This window comes from Tachyglossus aculeatus, chromosome 17 (assembly GCF_015852505.1).
Source record: "Tachyglossus aculeatus isolate mTacAcu1 chromosome 17, mTacAcu1.pri, whole genome shotgun sequence".
Taxonomy (NCBI): Eukaryota; Metazoa; Chordata; class Mammalia; order Monotremata; family Tachyglossidae; genus Tachyglossus; species Tachyglossus aculeatus.
The window spans coordinates 55,239,762-55,260,728 of record NC_052082.1 but is presented as its reverse complement, the minus strand read 5'-3'; the positions used below and the strand labels follow the sequence as shown (position 1 = coordinate 55,260,728).

The window sequence follows — 20,967 nt, the reverse complement described above, 5'->3', positions numbered from 1 at the left end:
AGAGAAGTGAAGTGAGTTGCCCAAAGTCACACAGCTGACAGTTGGCAGAGCCGGGATTTGAACCCATGACCTTTGACTCCGAAGCCTGTGCTCTTTCCACTGAGCCACGCTGCTTATGCTTTTTTGGGTCAGGTGGGCCTGACTTTTAGACCCGGGTGATGTTTCTTCGTGCTTGTTAGCCAAGTCGCCATTCCAGGCAGAAGCAGTAGCCAGGAAGGTGATTTACAAGTGGGAAGACAAAGGAGAGAGACAGAGAGGGAGAGAAAGAAATGATGATAGTAACTGAATTTGTTAAGCGTTTGCTATGTGCCAGGCACTGTACTAAGCGCTGGGGTAGGTACAAGGTAATTGGGTCGGACACAGCCCCCGACCCCCATAGGGCTCCCAATTTTAATCCCCATTTTGCAGATGAGGGAATTGAGGTGCAGAGAGGTGAACTGACTTGCCCAAGGTCACACAGCAGAGGTGGGATTAGAACCCAGGTCCTTCTGACTCCTTAACACGTGCTGCATCCACTAGGCCACACTGCTTCTCTACAATTTCCATGTAGTGGCCAGGAATTGAACCCGGGCCTCCGGTGTGGCAGGAAAGAGAGAGAGAGAGAGAGAGAGAGATGACATGCTCGTTGTGGAGGGGTCAGCCCAGGCAAAGACCTGGACTGTAAACTCCTTGAGGGCAGGGAGTTGTCCCCGCGCCTCAGTTTGGGGTGTGGGCAGCGAGGCACTCCGGCTAGCGTCGGTCAGTTGGGCATTCATATTTGTTGAGCGCTTACTGTGTGCAGAGCACTGTACTGAGCGCTTGGGAGAATACACTAGAACAATAACCAGACACATTCCCTGCCCACAACAAGCTTACAGTTTAGAGGGCGAGACAAACATTCAGTATAGCTAAATTACAGGTCCTTGAGGGCAGGGAATCCCTCTCCCAAGTGCTCGGTTCAGTGCTCCTCACATGGCAAGCCCTTGGCGGCCACCTCCGTTGGATTGATTGACGCCATCATCCCCGTCCTTGTCCGTCTCGGGCGGACCCCTCTTGCGGGTGAAATTAGTCCGCTTCATCGTCCGAACTTTCATAAAAACAGGATAAACAGGATGCCACGTTGCCCGCGTCCGGTGTCCAGGAAACGGGTCGGCCGGTGGCTCCGGTCTGGTTCGCGGCCAGTGGACGGTGGATAGGCTTCCTCGGGCTGGTCACCTCAGCGGGACGCGCCGTAGGGTCCGTGGGTCCGGGGTAAGAGCAGCCCCTTCCCCACCAGTTGTCCCCGCGCCTCAGTTTGGGGTGTAGGCAGCGAGGCACTCCGGCTAGTGTTGGTCAGTTGGTCATTCGTATTTGTTGAGCACTTACTGTGTGCAGAGCACTGTACTGAGCGCTTGGGAGAGTACACTAGAACAATAACCAGACACATTCCCTGCCCACAACAAGCTTACAGTTTAGAGGGCGAGACAAACATTCAGTATAGATAAATTACAGGTGTGGACATAAGGGCTGTGGGACTGGGAAGGGGGATAAATAAAAGGGGGGTGTTTGATTTCACCTCAGATGTGAACGGAGAGCGCAGTAATGTTGGCAGCCCTTTGCTTGGGCTTAACCCTGGAGCTGGGCAGTTGATGGTGGTGGTATTGAAGTGCTTACTATGTGCCAGGCTCTGTACTAAGCGCCGGGATTGTTACGAGCAAGTCAGGTTGGACACAGTCCCTGTCCCACATAGGGGCTGGTAATCTAAATATGATTATCAATTGAACGATTGATTGTCCCAACGTGTCTTGCGGCACTGTTCAAAGAGTGATGTTTGTGTTAGTGTGGTGTTCTGGAGAGCTGTTTGAAATCCCTAGAGGAGAAATGCCGTGTGGATGTTGATTATCCTTTATGGTGCCTGACCTTGGATTGGAGACCAACCATTTCCAGGTGACTGATTTGTGCCTCCCCAGCGACGTCCGCGTCACGTGGTTCTGTTTATCTCCTTCGCCTGTTTTTCCTGTGCTGCTCACCCAGTTCAAGCATCTGCTGTCCATGGGGTTGCGGGGTGTGTGTGAGTGGTGTATACTGTGTGTGTTGGGTGGGGGGGGAAGATGCCTTGGTATTCGAATGCCACTGAGGGTGAATTTTATCCACGAGTCTCAGGGTGGCAGGCAAATCGGGTACAAGAACCCATAAAACTACTATCGATCAGAGGTGTTTATTGGACGCTTAATGTGTACAGAGCCCTAGTAAAGTAACTACTACTTCCCCCAAAGCCTCCTCTTTCCGTGTCCCGCGGCCTCCCACAACGCCCCCAACCCCGGCCTCCTTCCATTCCAGTTTCTTCTTGTGATTTGAGAGTGAGTTATTTAGCTGTCTGGGACTCACCCAGACTTTTCACAATCATCATTTAAAAGTTCAGGGAACTTGGTTGGCTAGCATTTTTTTTTTCCCCTCGTGCTTCAGTGTTGGGGAATTGGGCTTTAATCTGTTTTAAGGACCCAAACCAGCCCCACCTCAAATAATAATTATGGTATTTGTTAAGCCCTTACTATGTGCCAAGCACTGTACTAGGCGCTGGGAAAGAATCAAGATAGGTCAGACTCAGCCCCTGTCCCACACGGGGCTCCCCGTTTAAATAAGTGGGTTGACAGGTATTGAATCCCCGTTTTACAGATGGGGCAACTGAAGCTACTCGCCCGAGGCCGGAATTAGAACCCAGGTTCTGTAGCTCCCAGGCCCGTGCTCTCTCTGATAGACTGTGCCACTTCTCAGATAGGTTTTAAAGTCAGTCACAAGTAGCCGGGATTTTTTTTTTAGGATATTTAAGCGCTTAGTTTGTGCCAGGCACTGTTCTAAGCTCTGGGGGTAGATACAAGATAATCAGGTCAGACACAGGTCATGTCCCACATGGGGCTAACCCCCTTTTTAGAGTTAAGGGAACTTAGGCACAGAAATGTAAAGTGACTTGCTGAAGGTCACAAAGCAAACAAGTGGCAGAACCAGGATTAAAACCCAGGTTCTTCCAACCCCCAGTCCCATGCTCTATCCCCTAGGCCATGTTGCTTCCCAGTTTCTCTGGGTGTTTTTCCTTGCGTTGGGGGTGGAGGTGAGCCAACTTGGCAGTTATGACCCAGGGCCTGTCTGACTTCCTAACCCACCAAACCAAAAGGCGACTCTACCTGAAAAACTGCTCAGGGCAGGAATAATAACAATAGTAATAATAATAATGGCATTTCTTAAGCACTTACCAAGTGTCAAGCACGGTTCTAAGCCCTGAGGTAGATATAAGCTAATCAGGTTGGATACAGTCCCTGTCCCACGTGGGGCTCACAGTCTGAGGGGGAACGGGTATGAATCCCCATTTTACAGATGAGGAAATGGAGGCAGAGGGAAGTGAAGTGATTTGCCCAAAGTCACCGAGATGGCAAGTGTCAGAGTCAGGATCAGAACCTAGGTTCTCTGGCTCCCAGGTTTTTTCCTGTAGGCCACAGTGCTTCTCTAAGTGGCTTTCATCCTCCATTTGCCAGCCGTTCTACCTCCCTCTTATGTCTTTCTGGCAGACGCATGATTAAGCAATGATTTTTTTTTTTTTCCTCCTTCCTTGAGGACTCAGTGCATACTTCCCCGGGTGGTCCTAATCCGGCGTGTGCCAATCCCCTTTTTTTTTCTTGCCCTTGAACTTTGGCCATGAGGTGGTGTTGCACGCACTGGCCTTCCTCAACCCCGACTCCCCCGGTCCTCACTTTAACAGTGTGCCTCGATATGACCGATCTCCAGAACGTTGGACAGGTGGTGACGGGCAGATGGACGGACAGACGCCTGTCTGACTCACTCCCACCCAACAAGCAGGAAGCCAAAATGTCGGGTGTCCCTGTCTGCCGTGGACCGGGACAAAACTTGAGCTAAGATGACAGTCTCTCTTGGAGAGAGCCTAAGGATTTTCCTGCCTCTCTCATTTTTTTTTAAAATGGTATTTGTTAAGTGCTTACTGTGTGCCAGGCATTGTACTGCGCAGCGGGGTAGATATAAGCAAATCCAGGTTGGACACGGTTCCTGTCCCACCTGGGGCTCACAGTTTTAATCCCTCTTTTACACGTGAGGTAACTGAGGCCCAGAGAAGTAAAGTGACTTTCCCAAGGTCGCACAGAAGACAAGTGGCGGAGCTGGGATTAGAACCAGGTCCTCTGGACACCCTGGCCCACGTTTTTTCTGCTCGACCACGCTACCTTTCCAGTGGCTCTATTGTGGCCAGGGCAACGTGAACTGGCTGAGTCGTGTCTGTCTGTCTCTCTCACACACACACACCCCGCCTCAGTTTCTCTCTGCAAGGATGGGAGGCTAAGCGGTTTGCCCTCTAGAATGTAAGCTCGCTGTGGTCAGGGAATGTGTGTGTTTACTGTTGTACTGTCCCCTCCCAAGTGCTTAGTACTTATAAGTACCAAGTGCTGGACATATTACTCCCCTCCTCAAAAACCTCCAATGGCTACCGATCAATCTGCGCATCAGGCAGAAACTCCTCACCCTGGGCTTCAAGGCTGTCCATCACCTCGCCCCCTCCTACCTCACCTCCCTTCTCTCCTTCTGCTGCCCAGCCCGCACCCTCCGCTCCTCCACCGCTAATCTCCTCACTGTACCTCGCTCTCGCCTGTCCCGCCATCGACCCCCGGCCCACGTCATCCCCCGGGCCTGGAATGCCCTCCCTCTGCCCATCCGCCAAGCTAGCTCTCTTCCTCCCTTCAAGGCCCTGCTGAGAGCTCACCTCCTCCAGGAGGCCTTCCCAGACTGAGCCCCTTCTTTCCTCTCCCCCTCGTCCCCCTCTCCATCCCCCCGTCTTACCTCCTTCCCTTCCCCACAGCACCTGTATATATGTATATATGGTTGTACATATTTATTACTCTATTTATTTATTTATTTATTTATTTTACTTGTACATTTCTATCCTACTTATTTTATTTTGTTGGTATGTTTGGTTCTGTTCTCTGTCTCCCCCTTTTAGACTGTGAGCCCACTGTTGGGTAGGGACTGTCTCTATGTGATGCCAATTTGTACTTCCCAAGCGCTTAGTACAGTGCTCTGCACATAGTAAGCGCTCAATAAATACGATTGATTGATTGATTGATAGTACAGTGCCCTGCACATAAGTAAGCGCTTGATAAATACCTTCGATTGCTTGCCCTCGTTGCAGTTGAAAGAGGACAAGCCCACCTTGTCTTATTTTACGAACAGTCAGGAGAATGTGAGATGATTGCGCTTGGGAGAGAGTACCGTAGAGTTGGTAGACCCCATCTCTGCTCTCAAGGAGTGGGCAAGCTAGGAGGAGAAGACCCCCCACCACCCCCCCAACCATTTTTTTTCCTCCCTGCTCCACCTCCACACACTCTATTTTACTTCTTTCTTCTTCCTCCTTTTCACTGGAAGAAATCCCAAATCTCAGCCAGTCAGACGTTGGTCACTCCCCGAGGGGGAAACGAGTTTTCTCCGAAGGTGGAGGAGGGCTGGCACCCCGTGAATAGCGGGGATGGTCGGTCCCCGGTTTGCCCGGTTTGGAACCAGCCTCTGAGCTGGCCCCGGGCCCGGAGGGAAACTTGCTCTCAGCCAGGGAACTTCTTCATTTCCATCACAGAGCTTAGAACAGTGCTCTGCACATAGTAAGCGCTTAATAAATGCCATCAATAATATTGGCAGGTGGGTGGGGGGTGGCGGGGGGGAAAGAGAGAGAGCGAGAGAATGGAAGGCGAGAGATCTTATTGAGCTCCGGAAGGGCCTGCTCATTTTATGAGCAGGAATAAAATGGAATAATATGGAATAATAATAATAATAACTGTGCTATTTCTTAAGCACTTACCAGGTACCAAGCACTGTACTAAGTGCTAGGGAAGATGAACATTAATCCAGTAGGACACAACCCCTGGTCCCCTCAGGGCTCACAGTCTAAGTACAAGGAAGCACCGGTAGTGATTGATCAGTTCATTGTCGTATTTATTTAGCGCTTACTGTGTTCACAGCATTGTACTATGAGTCGTAGCAGAAAGTTTCCCCTTTGAGGTTCGTAGGGGACCATACAGAATGCCCACCTTGTGGGTTAATCCTTGAATTTAGTTATCTGATCTTCAGCGGGAATATTGCCCTTCAGACTTAGGTTGGTTAGCAGAAACCCAGTGCCTCCAGCCACAGAAAGGCAGGAAGCAGCATGGCTTAGTGGATAGAGCACCGGTCCGCAATCAGAAGGACCTGGGTTCTCATCCTGGCTCTGCCACAAGTCTGCTGGGTGTCCTTGGGCAAGTCACTTCACTTCCCTGGACCTCAGATATCTCATTTGTAAAATGAGGTTAAGAGTGTGAGCCCCATATGTGTCCCACCTATTTACCTTGTATCTACCCCAGTGCTTAGAACTGAGCTCGGCACATAGTAAGTGCTTAACAAGTACCGTAATTATTATAATTATTATTATTGTTAAGCAAGCTGCCCCTGGGGAGGAGAGAAAGGGGGCCGGGAGCCCTGTCCCCGATCCCTCACAGCCCCCGTGGGAGGTTGGGGGAGGGAGAAGGGATGAGTTTACACCAACCTTATCTCTCAGCCCCCGGGCATTAGCGGTAAACTGACCTCCTTGTTGTTTTTAACTTGCAAACAAATTTCTGGCACCGTCCCTGAGCGATCCGATGACATTATATCTACCCCAATGCTTAGCGTAGCGCTTGCCCCTGAGCAAACTTCTACAAAACAGCCTCCTTGTTAGGGAACTAGCCCAGCTTTGGGGGTTCCCGGAGCGCTTTCCCGTCCTAGACCGCAACCTCAGTCTTCCCCAGCTGGGGCCAGAGGGAAGGATGAGAGAAGCAGGAGAAGCACTTGCGGTAAGCGGTGCCATGACAAACTGTCGTTCGGGCCTTGGGCCGATCGCCCCGTCCCTCCCTATTTGTCCTGGTGACAGCTGCCAGCCTGGGAGGCCAAACCCCTGCCCTCTCCGGCCCAGTGAGAACTCTGCCTGCCCTTCTAGACTGTAAGCCCCTTGTGGGCAGCAAATCTGTCCGTTATAGTGTTATATTGTCCTCTCCCAAGCACTTCAAGGGGTACCCTGCACACAGAAAGTGCTCAATAAATACAATTGACTGACTGTCCTCCCTATTATGACCGTTTCTAGGGCATTTCCCAAGCCCCTCGGAGGGCACGGCCTAGGGCCCTGAGGTTGGGGGGCATCTCGACTCGCAGAGCTTCCAGGAGACCAGCCCCGTCTGCTTTCCGCCCCGCGTGGTTTGGGACAAGGACCAGGTTGGCTCTCCCCAGGCGGTCCTCCTCCCCTTTCATTCACTCGATCGTATATATTGAGCGCTCACTGTGCATCCCCCTGAGAAGGACAGGGTGGCATCTGGGACAGTCGGAAATGTTGTACCGAAATCCTAGTTAAGACCAGATGAGTGGCTTGCCGTCGGCCGGTTGTCCATTTGCTGTCCTCTGCTCGTCTTCCCGGAGGCCCGCCGTTCCCCAGAGCGGGGCCCGGCTGGACGTGGTTGGCCGTTGACTTTGAAAACGATGTGCGTGAGTAGAACTTGGGGAGGGGGACATTTCAGGGCTGCCCGGTGAGTGAGAGTGCCAACCTGGGGCACTCCGGTGGGGGTCAGAGAGTGGGCACGAAGCTAAATGCAGTACCACCTTGAACCCTGTCCAGCCTAGAAATTCAGGATCCAGCCTGCCCGGCCTCTATCTGTGCCAGCCTTTCCTGGTAGTGGGTGGCAGTGAGCCCAGACCAGGCTGGCCTGGAAGGGTTGAACTGGAAGTGACCTGGATGTCACTTGCTCCGGGTGCTCCATTGCATGTACCATGGTCTGCCGGGTGGCTGACGCCGGGTCCCAGCAGCCCACGAGATGACAGTTCCCACGTGGCAGCTCCATCCTTGGAAATAAGCCCCGGGCCACCTCTAGTTTGACAGCCCCAGCCCGTTGTAGAGGAATCGTTCTCGCCTGTCCCGCCGTCGACCCCCGGCCCACATCATCCCCCTGGCCTGGAATGCCCTCCCTCCCCACATCCGCCAAGCTAGCTCTCTTCCTCCCTTCAAGGCCCTACTGAGAGCTCGCCTCCTCCAGGAGGCCTTCCCAGACTGAGCCCCTTCCTTCCTCTCCCCCTCATCTCCCTCTCCATCCCCCCATCTTACCTCCTTCCCTTCCCCACAGCACCTGTATATATGTATATATGTCTGTACATATTTATTACTCTATTTATTTTACTTGTACATATCTATTCTATTTATTTTATTTTGCTAGTATGTTTGGTTTTGTTCTCTGTCTCCCCCTTTTAGACTGTGAGCCCACTGTTGGGTGGGACTGTCTCTATATGTTGCCAACTTGTACTTCCCAAGCGCTTAGTACAGTGCTCTGCACACAGTAAGCGCTCAATAAATACGATTGATTGATTGATTGATTAATCCCCATTTTTCAGCTGAGGGAACTGAGGTCCAGAGAAGTGAAGGGACTTGCCCAGTGTCACACAGCAGACAAGCGGCAGAGCCAGGATTAGCACCCAGGTCCTTGTGACTCCCAGGCCTGTCTCTATCCACTAGACCGCACTGCTTCTCCACCCTCGTTTAACCCTCGTTTGACCCCGATCTGCATTCCTGGGGTTTGCGGGTGGTCAGACGGGCTTGAAAGATACGGGCAGAGGTGCCCTTCTGGGGATGTGAAGGCTTCTCCATTCACCCGTCGGGTTTTCCTCTGTCCTTTCCCTCAGGCGGAGCCAATCAGAATAATGTTCATCACCAACGTCTTGGAGAACCTGAAGGTTTACGTCAGCAGCCGGCCTCCACTCGTGGTCTTTATGATCAGCGTAAGCGCTATGGCCATCGCTTTCCTCACGCTCGGCTATTTCTTCAAAATCAAGGAGATCAAATCGCCAGAAATGACCGAGGTACGGCCCCTTACCCCTTCTGGGGGTCCACAGCCGGGAGCGGGCTCGGTCTGCTTTTGAAGCATCTCCCGTCAGTGGCCCGGTGGTACTTGTTGGGCATCCGTTGGGGGCAGATCGCCGGACCGGGCGTTTGGGTGGGTTTGATGGGGTGAGAGGCCTGGCCCTGCCCACCCAGGGAGCTTACGGTTGGCTGCCCAGGCAAACGCGGTGGCAGGTGGAAACCACGGCATAGCTCGCACGGGGGTTTTAGTGATGCTGTGGGTCTCTGACCTAACAGCCACGTAACGTAACGGCCTGGACGTCTGAGGAACTGGATCCTAATAATAATGACAATAATGTTGATATTTGTAAAGTGCTTACTATGTGTCAAGCACTGTTCTAATGCCAGCTCTGATGCTTGCCTGCAATGCCAGTCAGTAGTATTTACTGAGTGCTTACTGTGTGCAGAGCACTTTACTGAGCGCTTGGGAGAGTACAATATAACGATAGAACAGACACGTTCCCTGCTCTCAACCAGCTTACAGCCTAGGGGATGTGACCTTGGGACAGTCACTGCACTTCTCTGGGCCTTGAGTGCTTACCATGTACAGAGCACTGTAACAAGCGCTTGGGAGAGTATGATAGAGATGGTAGACAAGTTCTCTGCCCACGATGAGCTTACAGTTTGGAATCCACCCCGGGCTCTCAGATTTTACAGTCTTTTTGCCACTTGATTAATTGCGTGCTGCAGGTAGTCAGGTGGAGGGTTGGAATGGCCAGGTTTAGCACTCAGTGTTATTTAAAGTAGTGCATTCATGTACGGTAGATTCCCTTAAGGGAAAACAGGTCTAGTCTGTCCAGCGTCCCGGTGACATGCCCCCAAACCAAGCCTGCCCGGAAATTCACAACTTCAGGCGTCAGTCCAAATCAGGTTTGCTGACAACAAATATTGAAAACTGGGGGCGGGTGGCCGTGAAAACCATAGCAATGTTAAAGTGACCTTTTAGGGTCTGTCAAAGCGGGCACCGGTTTTTTTGCTTTGCTTTCTAGTTTGGGTAAGAGAATATCATGTTTCTTGCAACCTTAAGAGGGTTACAAAGTGGAGAGGTTAATATCCAAAATGGTCCCTTTAGACTGGAAGCCCGCTGTGGGCAGGAAACATATCTTCCAACTCTGTTATATTGTCCTCTCCCAAGCGTTTAATATAGTGCTCTGCACACAGTTGGCGCTCAATAAATATGGCTGGTTGATTCATTCATTGATTGGAAGAGTGCTGTGTGGTAATGAGTGGTACAGAAGCGATTGACAAGTTAATTAATGATCAAACCTGTGTCCAACCCGATTAGCTCATACCTACCCCAGCACTTAGTACAGTGCCTGACAAGTCGTAAGCGCTTAACAAGTACCACAATTATTATTATTATTCTTAGCCAAGGTTGGGGAGTGCTTGGTTTAGGTCCCCATCTCATCGTCTTGATCTGTCGGTTTTCCGTGCCGACGAACGCCCCCTCCCCTGGCGGGCCAGAGCCACACAGTTTGGGCTTCGCGTTCCCCCCTACCGTCTCCGGGATGGGGTGGGGGGCACCAGGCGGACACGGGCTCCTGAGCCGGGAGAAAAACCCTTTCTTCTTTCCGGGAGCCCGGAGCGGCGTCTGATTGCCTGGATTTGTCGTTTAAGGACTGGAACACCTTTCTTCTGCGGTTTAATGATTTGGACTTGTGTATATCAGAGAACGAAACGTTGAAACATCTCTTAAACGACACCACAACCCCCGAAAGCACAGTGACTAGCGGTCAGGCCCGCTCATCCACGCAGTCGCCTCAGGCCCTCGAGGACTCTGGGCCCATTAACGTCTCGGTGACAATCACTCTGACCCTGGACCCCCTCAAGCCGTTTGGAGGCTACTCACGGAACGTCACCCACCTTTGCTCCACCATTTTTGGGCACCAGATCGGACTTTCAGGTAGGCCGCAGTCGCCCGCTTTCACCGTGGGCCGGGTTCCTCTTCCTCCTCTGTTTGGTGACAGATCAGCCCCGGGGGGTTTGTTGGGCGCTTACTGTGTGCAGACACTGTACGAAGCTAATGGGTTTTGGGTGGTTTCTGGGGAATCTATTGCTTCTTTGTCAGGATGGGGCACAGGAACATTGGGAGGGGTGATAATCATGGTGTTACTAGTAGTAGCGTGGCTCAGTGGAGAAGAGCCCGGGCTTTGGAGTCAGAGGTCATGGGTTCAAACCTCGGCTCCGCCAATTGTCAGCTGTGTGACTTTGGGCAAGTCACTTAACTTCTCTGGGCCTCAGTTCCCTCATCTGTAAAATGGGGATTGAGACTGTGAGCCCCACATGGGACAACCTGATCACCTTGTAGCCTCCCCAGCGCTTAGAACAGTGCTTTGCACATAGGAAGCGCTTAATAAATGCCATCATTATTATTAGTAGTAGTAGTAGTAATAGTAATGATGGTATTTGTTAAGTGCTTACTATGCATCAAGCATTGCTTTAACCTCTGGGGTAGATACAAACCAGTCATGTTGGCCAAAGTTCATGTCCCGCCTGGGGCTCGCAGTCTTAATCCCCATTTTACAGATGAGAGCACTGAGGCCCAGTGAAATGAAGTGACTTGCCCAAGGTCACACAGCAGACAAATGCCAGAGCCGGATGAGAGCCCAGGTCCTTCTGACTCCCAAGCCGGTGCTTTATCCACTAGACCACAGTGGTGGTGTAGTAGAAGTGAGAGGAATGGTATTTATTGAGTGCCCATTAGGCACAGGGCACATCCTAAGTGCTTGGGAAAGTACAGCAGACCCAGAAGACACATTCCCTGCCCACATGGAGCTTAGACTCTAATAGAGGAGCCAGACAAAAAGGTTTACAACCAATGGGATCAGAGGAAATCATTGAAAAGGTGTATAAATCCAGTTGCTGACAGTGGGTACGAAGAAGTTTGTCAGCTGCAGCAGTAACTGTTGAATTGGTACCCCTCAACGAGACGGGACTTAATCGGGGAAGGCTTGATTTTGGGGGACTTCAGAAGGACCATACGGTTGGCGGGTCAGGCGGGGAGGGGGCTCAGGCCAGTCTGGTGGGGACAGTGGGGGCAAGGGGTGGAAGCAGGAGAGTGGAGAGAGCGAGGTCCCATGAGATGGGGAAGAGAAGCTTGTTGCCGACTTGTACTTCCCAAGCTCTAAGTACAGTGCTCTGCACACAGTAAGCGCTCAATAAATACGAATGAATGAATGAAGGTAAACTCCTTGTGGTCAGGGAATGTGTCTGTTTATTCCTATGTTGTACTCTTCCCAAGTGCTTAGTACAGCGGTTTGCACACAGTAATTGCCCAGTCAATATGATTGAATGAATGAATAGCACATTAGCCTGTTAGAAGGATCTGGATTCTAATTCCGGCCCTGTCACTTATCTGCTGTGCTACCGTGGGCAGGTCACTTCGCTTCAGTTACCTTATCTGGAAACTGTGGATTAAGACTGTGAACCTCCTGGAGGATATGGACTATGTCCAACCTGTTCAGCTGGTATCTACCCCAGCACTTAGTTCAGTCCCTGTCACATAGTAAGCGCTTAACAAACACCATTTAAATAAAGGGGGGGTTGGGGAGGGTGAAGGAGAACTTGGGAGGAGCCAAGAGTGAAAAGCCAGAGAGAAAGCAGGGCAGAGCCGTGCTATGAAAGATGGGGAGAGTCTGTGGCACCCTGAAGTCAATTAAACTCAGTTGAAGCTGTTTAGTATACTGTCGTCCTCTCTCAAGTGCTTAGTACAGTGCCCTGCACACAATAAGCGCTCAGTAGATATGATCGACTGACTGACTGACTGACTTTAACTGTCTGGGAGCCTAGGGGACTGGTGTCCCGGCCCGCCTTACCGTCGGAGACCGATCACTTTTGTCTGCGTCTGCCCTGCAGGGAGAGAAGCCCACGAGGAGATCAATATCACGTTCACGCTGCCCGCCGCTTGGAATTCTGATGACTGCGTCCTTCACAGCCACTGTGAGCAGGTGGTGTTCACGACGTGCATGACCGTCACGGCCGCCACAAATGTGTTTCCCGTCACAGTGTAAGCCTTATCCGGCCGCCGCCCTCTCCGTCTTTAAAGCCCGATTCCCATCGCATCGTGTCCTCCCAGAGGCCTGACTGAGCCATGGCTTTCTCTCTGTACCTCCCCTTCTGGGTGACTGTGCACCTTGAGTCTGTACGGTTAAGCGTTTTGATTTTCACCCCGATAATCGATCGCAATTGATTTTAATATTGGGCTCCCCTGACTCCTTGGGGGTCAAGACCTCTGGGTTCTAATCCAGCTCTGCCAGTGACCCTTTGGGTGACCCTCAAGCTTAACCTCTCTTGTGTTTGCCCATCTGAGGGAGGGCTAATATCTTGTCTGTCTCCCCCTTCTAGACTGTGAGCCCGTGGTTGGGTAGGGACCGTCTCTTTATGTTGCCAACTTGTACTTCCTAAGCGCTTAGTACAGTGCTCTGCACACAGCGCTCAATAAATACAACTGAATGAATTTGCCTTTCCCCACCCACTGAGGCTATCATAATGAGCCAGGGCAAGCTCTTGGAACTCTGTGGTGGAAAGGCTGTAGGGGAAATCATTGCAGGCAGTGATGAAAAACTGACTGGCTTCCGAGCTGGATAATGATTGTGGCATTTGTTAAGCACTTACCATGTGTTAAGCAGTGTGCTAAACACTGGGGTAAATACAAGCTAATCAGGCTAGACACAGTCCCTGTCCCCCATAGGACTCACGGTCTTAATCCCCATTTTACAGATAATAATAATGATGGTATTTGTTAAGTGCTTACTATGTGCAAAGCACTGTTCTAAGCACTGGGGAGGTTACAAGGTGATCAGGTTGTCCCGGGGGGGCGCTCACAGTTTTAATCCCCATTTTACAGATGAGATAACATGCATCGAGAAGTGAAGCAACTTGCCCAAGGTCACCCAGCAGACGTGTGGCGGAGCCGGGATTAGGTCCCACGCCTTCTTGACTCCCGGGCCCGGGCTCTATCCACTAGGCCATGCGGCTTTGGGGTTTTCATCGCAAAAACATGTCATTCGGACGGATAGTCGTCCTCCCCGATGCCCCCCACACCCCCCTCCCCGTCCCCCAGATCATCTCCTCATCCGGAGCCCCCCGGCGATCGGCAGCCTTTATTCTGGTGATGGAAAATGCGGCCAAACACGTGCCGGTTGTTGGGTTTGCGTTTAGGGGTGGTTCCTTCTCCTGGTTGCAGGCAGCCCCCGCACTGCGTCCCCGAAACCTACAGCAATGCCACTCTCTGGTATAAGATGTTCACGACAGCCAGGGACGCCGACACGAAATACGCCCAGGATTACAACCCCTTCTGGTGTTACAAAGGGGCCATCGGCAAAGTCTACCACGCTTTAAACCCCAAACTGACCGTCATCGTTCCAGACGTGAGTGAGATCGCCTTGGGGCCTGGCGGATGGCGGGGACGGTAAGCGGTGGGGAGGCCCGGGAGGCCTGGGCTTCGAAGGACCCCACCTTTCGAGGTCTTGACCATTTTGGGCAGCCCATCCGAGACAAGCAGCGTGCTTTAGTGGATAGACCATGGACCTGGGCGTCAGAAGAACCTGGGTTCTGATGCCGACTCCGCCACTTGTTGCTCTGTGGCCTTGGCCAAGTCACCTCACTTCTCTGGGCCTCAGTTCCCTTATCTGTAAAATGGAGATTGAGTGTGAGCCCCATGTGGGACAGGGATAAAGTCCAACCTGATTAACTTGTATCTACCCTAGCGCTTCATGCAGTGCCTGGCACATAGTAAATGCTTAACGAATACCATTTTTAAAAAAATGACGGGGGCGGGGGGGGGAAGCAGTGGAGGAAGCGGGCCACCATCTTTTTCAGAAGGCGTTGGGTCTCGCACTTGTTCTAATCCCGCAGGTTTTCACCGCCTTGAGTGAACTTTACCTCGGCCTGGCTTCCTGGCCAGCCGTGAGGCCCCGGAGTCGGGTCTGTCGAGAAGGCGGGATGGGATTTCCACCCTCCCGCTTCGTCGGTCTGGAGTCTCCATCTTCCCTCTTGGTTGGGTGGGTGTGCATTTGGGCCAAGGAACCCGTGCGGGAGTTGTCCTGAAATGCCCTAAAATGAATGAATGAATTGAAGTGCCCAGTGCCCCGAAAGGGAGATGTGAAGTAGAAAGTGAATGGAGTGGGCGCGGGGGTGACAGAGGCCCAGGGAAGGGGCTCGGCTCTTGCTGCTTTGCCCTTTGTCCAGGGTTCGGGTACGGTTGGATCATTCCAAAGATGCAACCGATAGACCAACGGGAAACGGAATGATTATCGTTGTTATCATTAGGATATTTTTAAAGCACTTACTATGTATCAAGCACTGTTCTAAACACAGGTAGATACCAGTTCATCAGGTCCCAGTGTAAATGCAGGGAGAGCAGTCATCGAATCCCCATTTTGTGGATGAGGAAACTGAGGACCAGAGAAGGTGGCACTGCAGGCGAGTGGCAGAGTCGGGTTCTCTGATTCCCAGGCCTGGTGGTCTTTTCACTAGGCCAGAGGGCTAGAGCGAAGGAGGATCAGGCTGGCGTTGGAGGTGGGCCACAGGGCTCGGTGTCAGGCGCAGGGAGCGTGGCTCATTCTCAGGCGGTTTCCTCCCTCCCTCCCTCCCCTATGTGTTTAGGACGATCGCTCCTTAATAAACCTGCATCTCATGCACACCAGTTACTTCCTGTTCGTGATGGTGATCACCATGTTCTGCTATGCAGTCATTAAAGGGAGGCCCAGCAAACTGCGGCAAAGCAATACGGAATTCTGCCCCGAAAAGGTGAGTGGGAAGAGGGCGAGCGGCTTTCTTCTCCGAATGGGGATCACGAGGTCGGGGTCACCTCTGAACGGGAGGCCTGCCCTGACTTAAATCTCTCGTCTCCCCTCCTTAGGCCCTCCCCCACTCCCCCAGCTGGCCCCTCGGGGCTTCAAGGTTAGTGAAGCGGTGGTGCTTATTAAATAATGTGTGGTATTAAATAATAAGTGTGGTCGAGCGCTTACTATGTGTTGAGCACTGTTCTGAGTGCTGGGGTAGGTACGAGGTGGTCAGGTTGGACACGGCCCCTCTTCCGCTTGGGGCTCACAGTTTGAGGAGGGAGAGTGGATAGCGAATCCCCATGTAGCAGTTGAGGCAGCGGATGCCCAGAGATGTCAAGCGAGTTGCCCAAGGTCACACAGCAGGCAAGGGGCAGAGCCGGGATTTCAAACCCAGGTCCTCCGACTCCCAGGCCCGTATTCTTTCCACCAGACCACACTGCTTCCCAAGCTTATTGAGCACTTATAATGTGCGGAGTACTGTACTGAGCGCTTGGGAGAGTATACTTCAACTTGGGCACTCAACTGTTTGGGACATATCAACTGTCCCGTTGCCTCTGTAAACATGTCTTAGTACTTTTATCATTTCCTCCCACCCGCAGTTGATTTCAATGTCGGTCTCCATTTGATCCGGAGCTCCTTGAGGGCAGGGATCAGAGGGAATTTGGGGGGCCCAAATCGTCCGTTACCGGCCAGGTAGTTGCCAGTCTACTCTCTGCGTGTAAGCAGGAATAATGAAACATCTACCAAATAACTCAGTGTTTGCCAAGCACTGTGCCGGGTGCTGCGGTAGATACAAGATCATCAGCCTGGGCAGAGTCCCCGACCTCACTGGGACTCACCACCCTGCAAGTAGACCGAGGGCAGTATCTTTCTGCCATTTTACGGAAGAGGAAACCGAGGTGCAGGGCGTTTAAATGACTCGGCCCAGGGTCCCCCAGCGGGTGCCGGAACGAGAATGTGGGTGTCCTGACCCCCGGCCCCGTGCCCTTTCCGTCAGGCCGGAGCCGGGCTTGGCTACGGAGAGCCGGCTTCTGGCCTCGTCTCGGGAACTGCCTAGCGTGAGGCTGAGCTTGCGTCGCTCACTGAGTTTGCGGTGGTCAAAGATCATGGCCCCCATCCCACGAGCCCCTTCCCCTGTTAAGTGTCTTAAGAGGAAAAGAGGCCGGCCTGGGTTTGAGAACCGCCACCCTCATGCCTCCACATTCCCATGTGGCTTGAACCCAGGGATTGGGAGGCGGGAGCTTCATTTATTCGCCCGGAAGGCCCTGAGACTATTCCCCAGAGAGCTCTAAGAGGTCCCACCTTGGGGGAGAGGGAGGAGAGGAAAGTCCCCATCCCCGTTTAGTCGATGATGATGATATCGGTATTTGTTAAGCACTTACTTTGTGTCAAGCACGGAAGTAGATACAAGCTAATCAGGTTGGACACAGCCCTGTCCCGCTTGGGGCTCACGGTCTCCACCGCACAATCAGTCCATCGACGCAAGGGAGGGACGGAGCCGGGGAGGATTTTTCCATCTGACCCGGCGGCTCTGCCTCTGCTCTCTTCCAGGTGACCCTGGCCGAGGCCTGACCCTCCCCCTCCCCGCCCCCTCCTCCCACCCCTCCTCTCCCCCGACCAGTGACTGAGAGAACCATAATCATTGCCTGCTGAACCCAGCCGGGGTCTCGACACTCTGTGAATACATTATCTCGCAACGTTGGGTCATTCCAACCAAAGACATTTCAAGTGCCTGTAATTGATTTGTACATATTTATAAAAGTATATTCAGAAGCCGGGCCGACGACGCATCGAAAACGCCCCCCCCCGCCCCCACCCCAGCCGAAACGTCCGTGTAGATTACGTTAGGGGTACACGGCGAGGCTGTCGGAGCCGGACTCCTGGGGGTGATGTCTGCAAGGGACTCCAAGGGAACTGATTCATTGTGTTTAGGGGGTTTGGGGTTTTTTTGGGGGGTGGGTGGAGGGTGGTTGGGGAGGGGGCGAGGGGTTCCAAATGATCTGTCTAGTGTTTGAAACCATATGCACCTTTGATATGATATTGCATTTCCAGAAGGCCTCGTCCACTACCCAGATTAGTGTGTCCGTGTGACCTTATAACGCTAACCAACCACGAGGATACCAATACTGTCTCTCCATTCCGCACTTTGCTTGCGAAACCAAGATTACCGGTCTTTCTAGATCTCTTTTGTTTGTTTGTTTTTGTTTTTGGAAGGGAAATGAAAATACATAGTCACACTTTAATACTGCTGTAGTTAGGACAGACTTGTGCTTTTATCCTGAGTAAAAAATGTATACTTAAAAAACAGACGCAGCCCTCTTTGAAAGTCATCCCCATGGTCAAACGATGAGGGTGGGCGGCGGGAGGGCGCAGGAGTGTACGGACACAGGGAGACGAGGCCCGGTTTTGAGTTTTGCACAGATCGTGCTCTCCGGTTCCTCTTCTTTTCAGCCACTGCTCTCCCCTTGAACGGTGGTATGGCAGCTTCCTGAATTAGTGGGTTATTTATTGATCGCTTGCTTTGGTGCCAAGCACTCCGCTAAGCTCTGAGGTAGATCAGTTGGGACATTATCCTGCCTGGGCTTTTTTCTGAAGAAAATGGGCAGGGAGCAGAGTGAAAATCAGTCCTGCCATCAACACTTAGGGTGGTGTGGAACCAGGGGTAAATTTGCCGAAGGAAAGAGAAGATTGGTCTGCAATTTTTGATTGCCTCCGGGGGTGTTTCTGAAGGTCAGGATTTTGAAGGTCAGGCGGGATGGTGTGGACGAGCTTGAGGGGGTTTGGGCCGGGTTCCCACAGTTTGTCATGGGAAGGAAAGCGACTCCTTGTGACGTGGTGAAATTCACGAATGGGAGGTGGACATTTTGGGACAACCATTTCCCTTCCAGGAAAGGGAAATGTATTTTAACTACTGGTGAAGCTTTTTTGGTCTCCTTGTCTCTTCCCCCTGTCCCCGTTCCCCCGCCTCTCCCTGGAACTCGATTTGGGGTTTAACCCAAATCTCTCTCCCTCCACCTGGCCTTCTTGCTCACCATGTTGTTGGGGGTTTTTGTTGTTGTTGTTGGTCTGTTTTCTCCCTATCCTCACAAGCCAGAAGTTGTTAAAATAAACTTCTGGCGCTGCTTTGAAAATGTCACTGGTTGCCTTAATGACCCGTGGTGGATGTCAGGGAGTGGAACTACAGCCCCATAGTCGATTATGCGCCCTCATCTCCTTTAGCTCTAGAGCCGTAGAAGACTAGGCAACACGGTTAGAGAACGCGGGCCCGGTTTTTCGGCATAAAACGCCTTGACCCTGGCCTTCGTGAGTGGCAGTCGAAGGAAGGTCTCGCTGACCGACGTTGAGTCGAGACCGTTATTTGGCATTACCGGTTTGTTTCTTCTCCCTTTAGAACATTTCAAGCACAATAATTGTATTAATTTCCGGAAAACAGATCTTGGACCGATGTCAGCCATACACCCACTGAGTCGGTCGCTTCCCAGAGGAAGTTTTTCCTCGGTGACTTCGTTCTTCCACGAGGGGAGAGCTGCAGAAACGGCGGGGCTTTTTGGCTGGAATTCCGCAACGGCGCTCTCACTAAGGTTTCCGTCTCTTTTTTCTCGTCGAGGCCGCCAGCGGCCGAATCCAATCCCTTCGGCGCGTGGCGGTAAGCGACCTGGGATGACTAGTATTTTAAAACCGCAGGAACCGCAGAATCTAAGAAGGAATGGGCCAGGGCCGAGGGGCCCCGTGCTGTGGGAAGTTTCTGGTCGTTGACATTTTAGCAGCAGGATGTCATGGGGGAGAGGGGAGAGGGGGCACAGATCGTTAGGGTGACCGGGAGCTGTTGGAACGGCCAAGTTAAATGTTTGGGAAAGATGGCTTTTATCGCCCTGTGAGATGGCGGCCGGCAAAAATCCAAGCAGATGACCAGCAAAGACCAGGAGTGCCAAGTATGGTGAAGCGGCGGGGGTATTCCCACTGCATATCGGACTTGGGGGAGCGGGAGACGTGGGGGCCTACGTTGAGGGGATGATTTTGGGAGAGCTAGAGGAAGCCTCCTTTGAATCCCAAGAAGACAAGGGTACCCAGGCCCAGCCTTCGGATTAAAATTTCGGACTGGGACCCGCTAAAGCGAGGAGATCTCCACGGCCAGGCCGGACCGTCACCCTGAAGGGGCTCGAGACACCTGGCACCCCCAGAACAGGAGCCCCACATGCGGCCTCCTAAGACTGAGACTCGGCATGGGCCGAGCGGAAGGCCGGAAACTTAGCATTAAAGCGGCTGTTCGGACCCTGTCCATCTCTCGCCTTCTTTCCTTTCATTTTCCCTTCTGCCAAGTGACTTTGAATCGGTTTTCTTTCCAGTTGTAAGTGTTTTGGGAAGCCACCGTCTCTGGCCCCCGGGGAGTTGAGTCGAATGACTTCTCCATCCCGCCCGTCCCTGTCGCCCACCGGCCCAACAGCCCTTCGGGTAAACGCCAATCTCTCCGAGATCTGTCCCCCCAGGTCTGCGAGGCGGGCGCGTAAGGCTGGGTGGAGCAAAGCGCTCCCGAGTTAATTCCACGTGGGGCGTGGACCGCAAATTCCCCTCCTGCTGGGTTGCCTGACACCCGGAGCCACGCAGCAAGGGTGAACGTAGCTTTCGAAGCTCCTTTTGCCACTTCCGCTCTTCGGGCGCCGAGCCGTCTTGGAGACGAGATGTTCCCCTCGGGAGCGGCTGGGGTCGACCTGCCCGGCATCTGGCTGGAAGGGGGAGCTGCCCGAGGGGGCGAGTGGATCGGTAAGGAGCGGAGGGGAGGGAGAGGACAGCGGGCGTATCAGTTACACGAGCCATCAGAGCACTAGGCCCCGATGCCCTGAAACCGGCCTGGGCCTGCCACCTCCGTCTCCCGTTACATGGCCTCCCCCATCCCCGGCTCCTCCATCACCACCGGATCCCCAATTCCCTCAGTGGCAGCGAGTCAGATGTCAGCTGTCATGTTCTGCTAATGGAGCATGCATTTTTCTGGGTGGATCCTCGTCTCCCCAACCCCGCAGACACCCAGAGCACCTTCTCTCGGCAGTCTGGGCGGGAGGGGCGGCGGGATCCAGCAGGAGGGCCCTGAACCTGGGAGTAAGGGATCTGGGTTCTGAGCCGAAATCCACCAAAGGGCTACTGTCGGACCCTGGGCGAGTCGCTTAATCAATCAATCAATCAATCGTATTAGCGCTTACTGTGTGCAGAGCACTGTACTAAGCGCTTGGGAAGTACAAGCTGGCAACATAGACAGTCAAGTGAAGTGACTTGCCCAAAGTCACACAG

General features: G+C 52.7%; 1 protein-coding gene across 6 annotated transcripts in view; it reads left to right on the top strand.

The window, feature by feature from the left end:
- Window positions 1-20,967, top strand: part of TMEM248 (transmembrane protein 248) — a 75,959-nt gene that overhangs the window by 13,345 nt on the left and 41,647 nt on the right. For 2 of the 6 annotated variants that reach the window (XM_038759105.1, XM_038759104.1), the window contains exons 2-6: window positions 8,680-8,856; window positions 10,514-10,799; window positions 12,752-12,902; window positions 14,082-14,265; window positions 15,503-15,646. In XM_038759105.1, the coding sequence (XP_038615033.1) occupies window positions 8,698-8,856; window positions 10,514-10,799; window positions 12,752-12,902; window positions 14,082-14,265; window positions 15,503-15,646 (924 nt within the window). In that variant the 5' untranslated portion in view covers window positions 8,680-8,697. Of the gene's footprint in view, window positions 1-8,679; window positions 8,857-10,513; window positions 10,800-12,751; window positions 12,903-14,081; window positions 14,266-15,502; window positions 15,647-15,758; window positions 15,800-17,235; window positions 18,821-19,117; window positions 19,968-20,967 lie in introns of those variants that run through there. The other 4 variants (XM_038759107.1, XM_038759108.1, XM_038759109.1 and 1 more) reach the window with 4 other exon arrangements.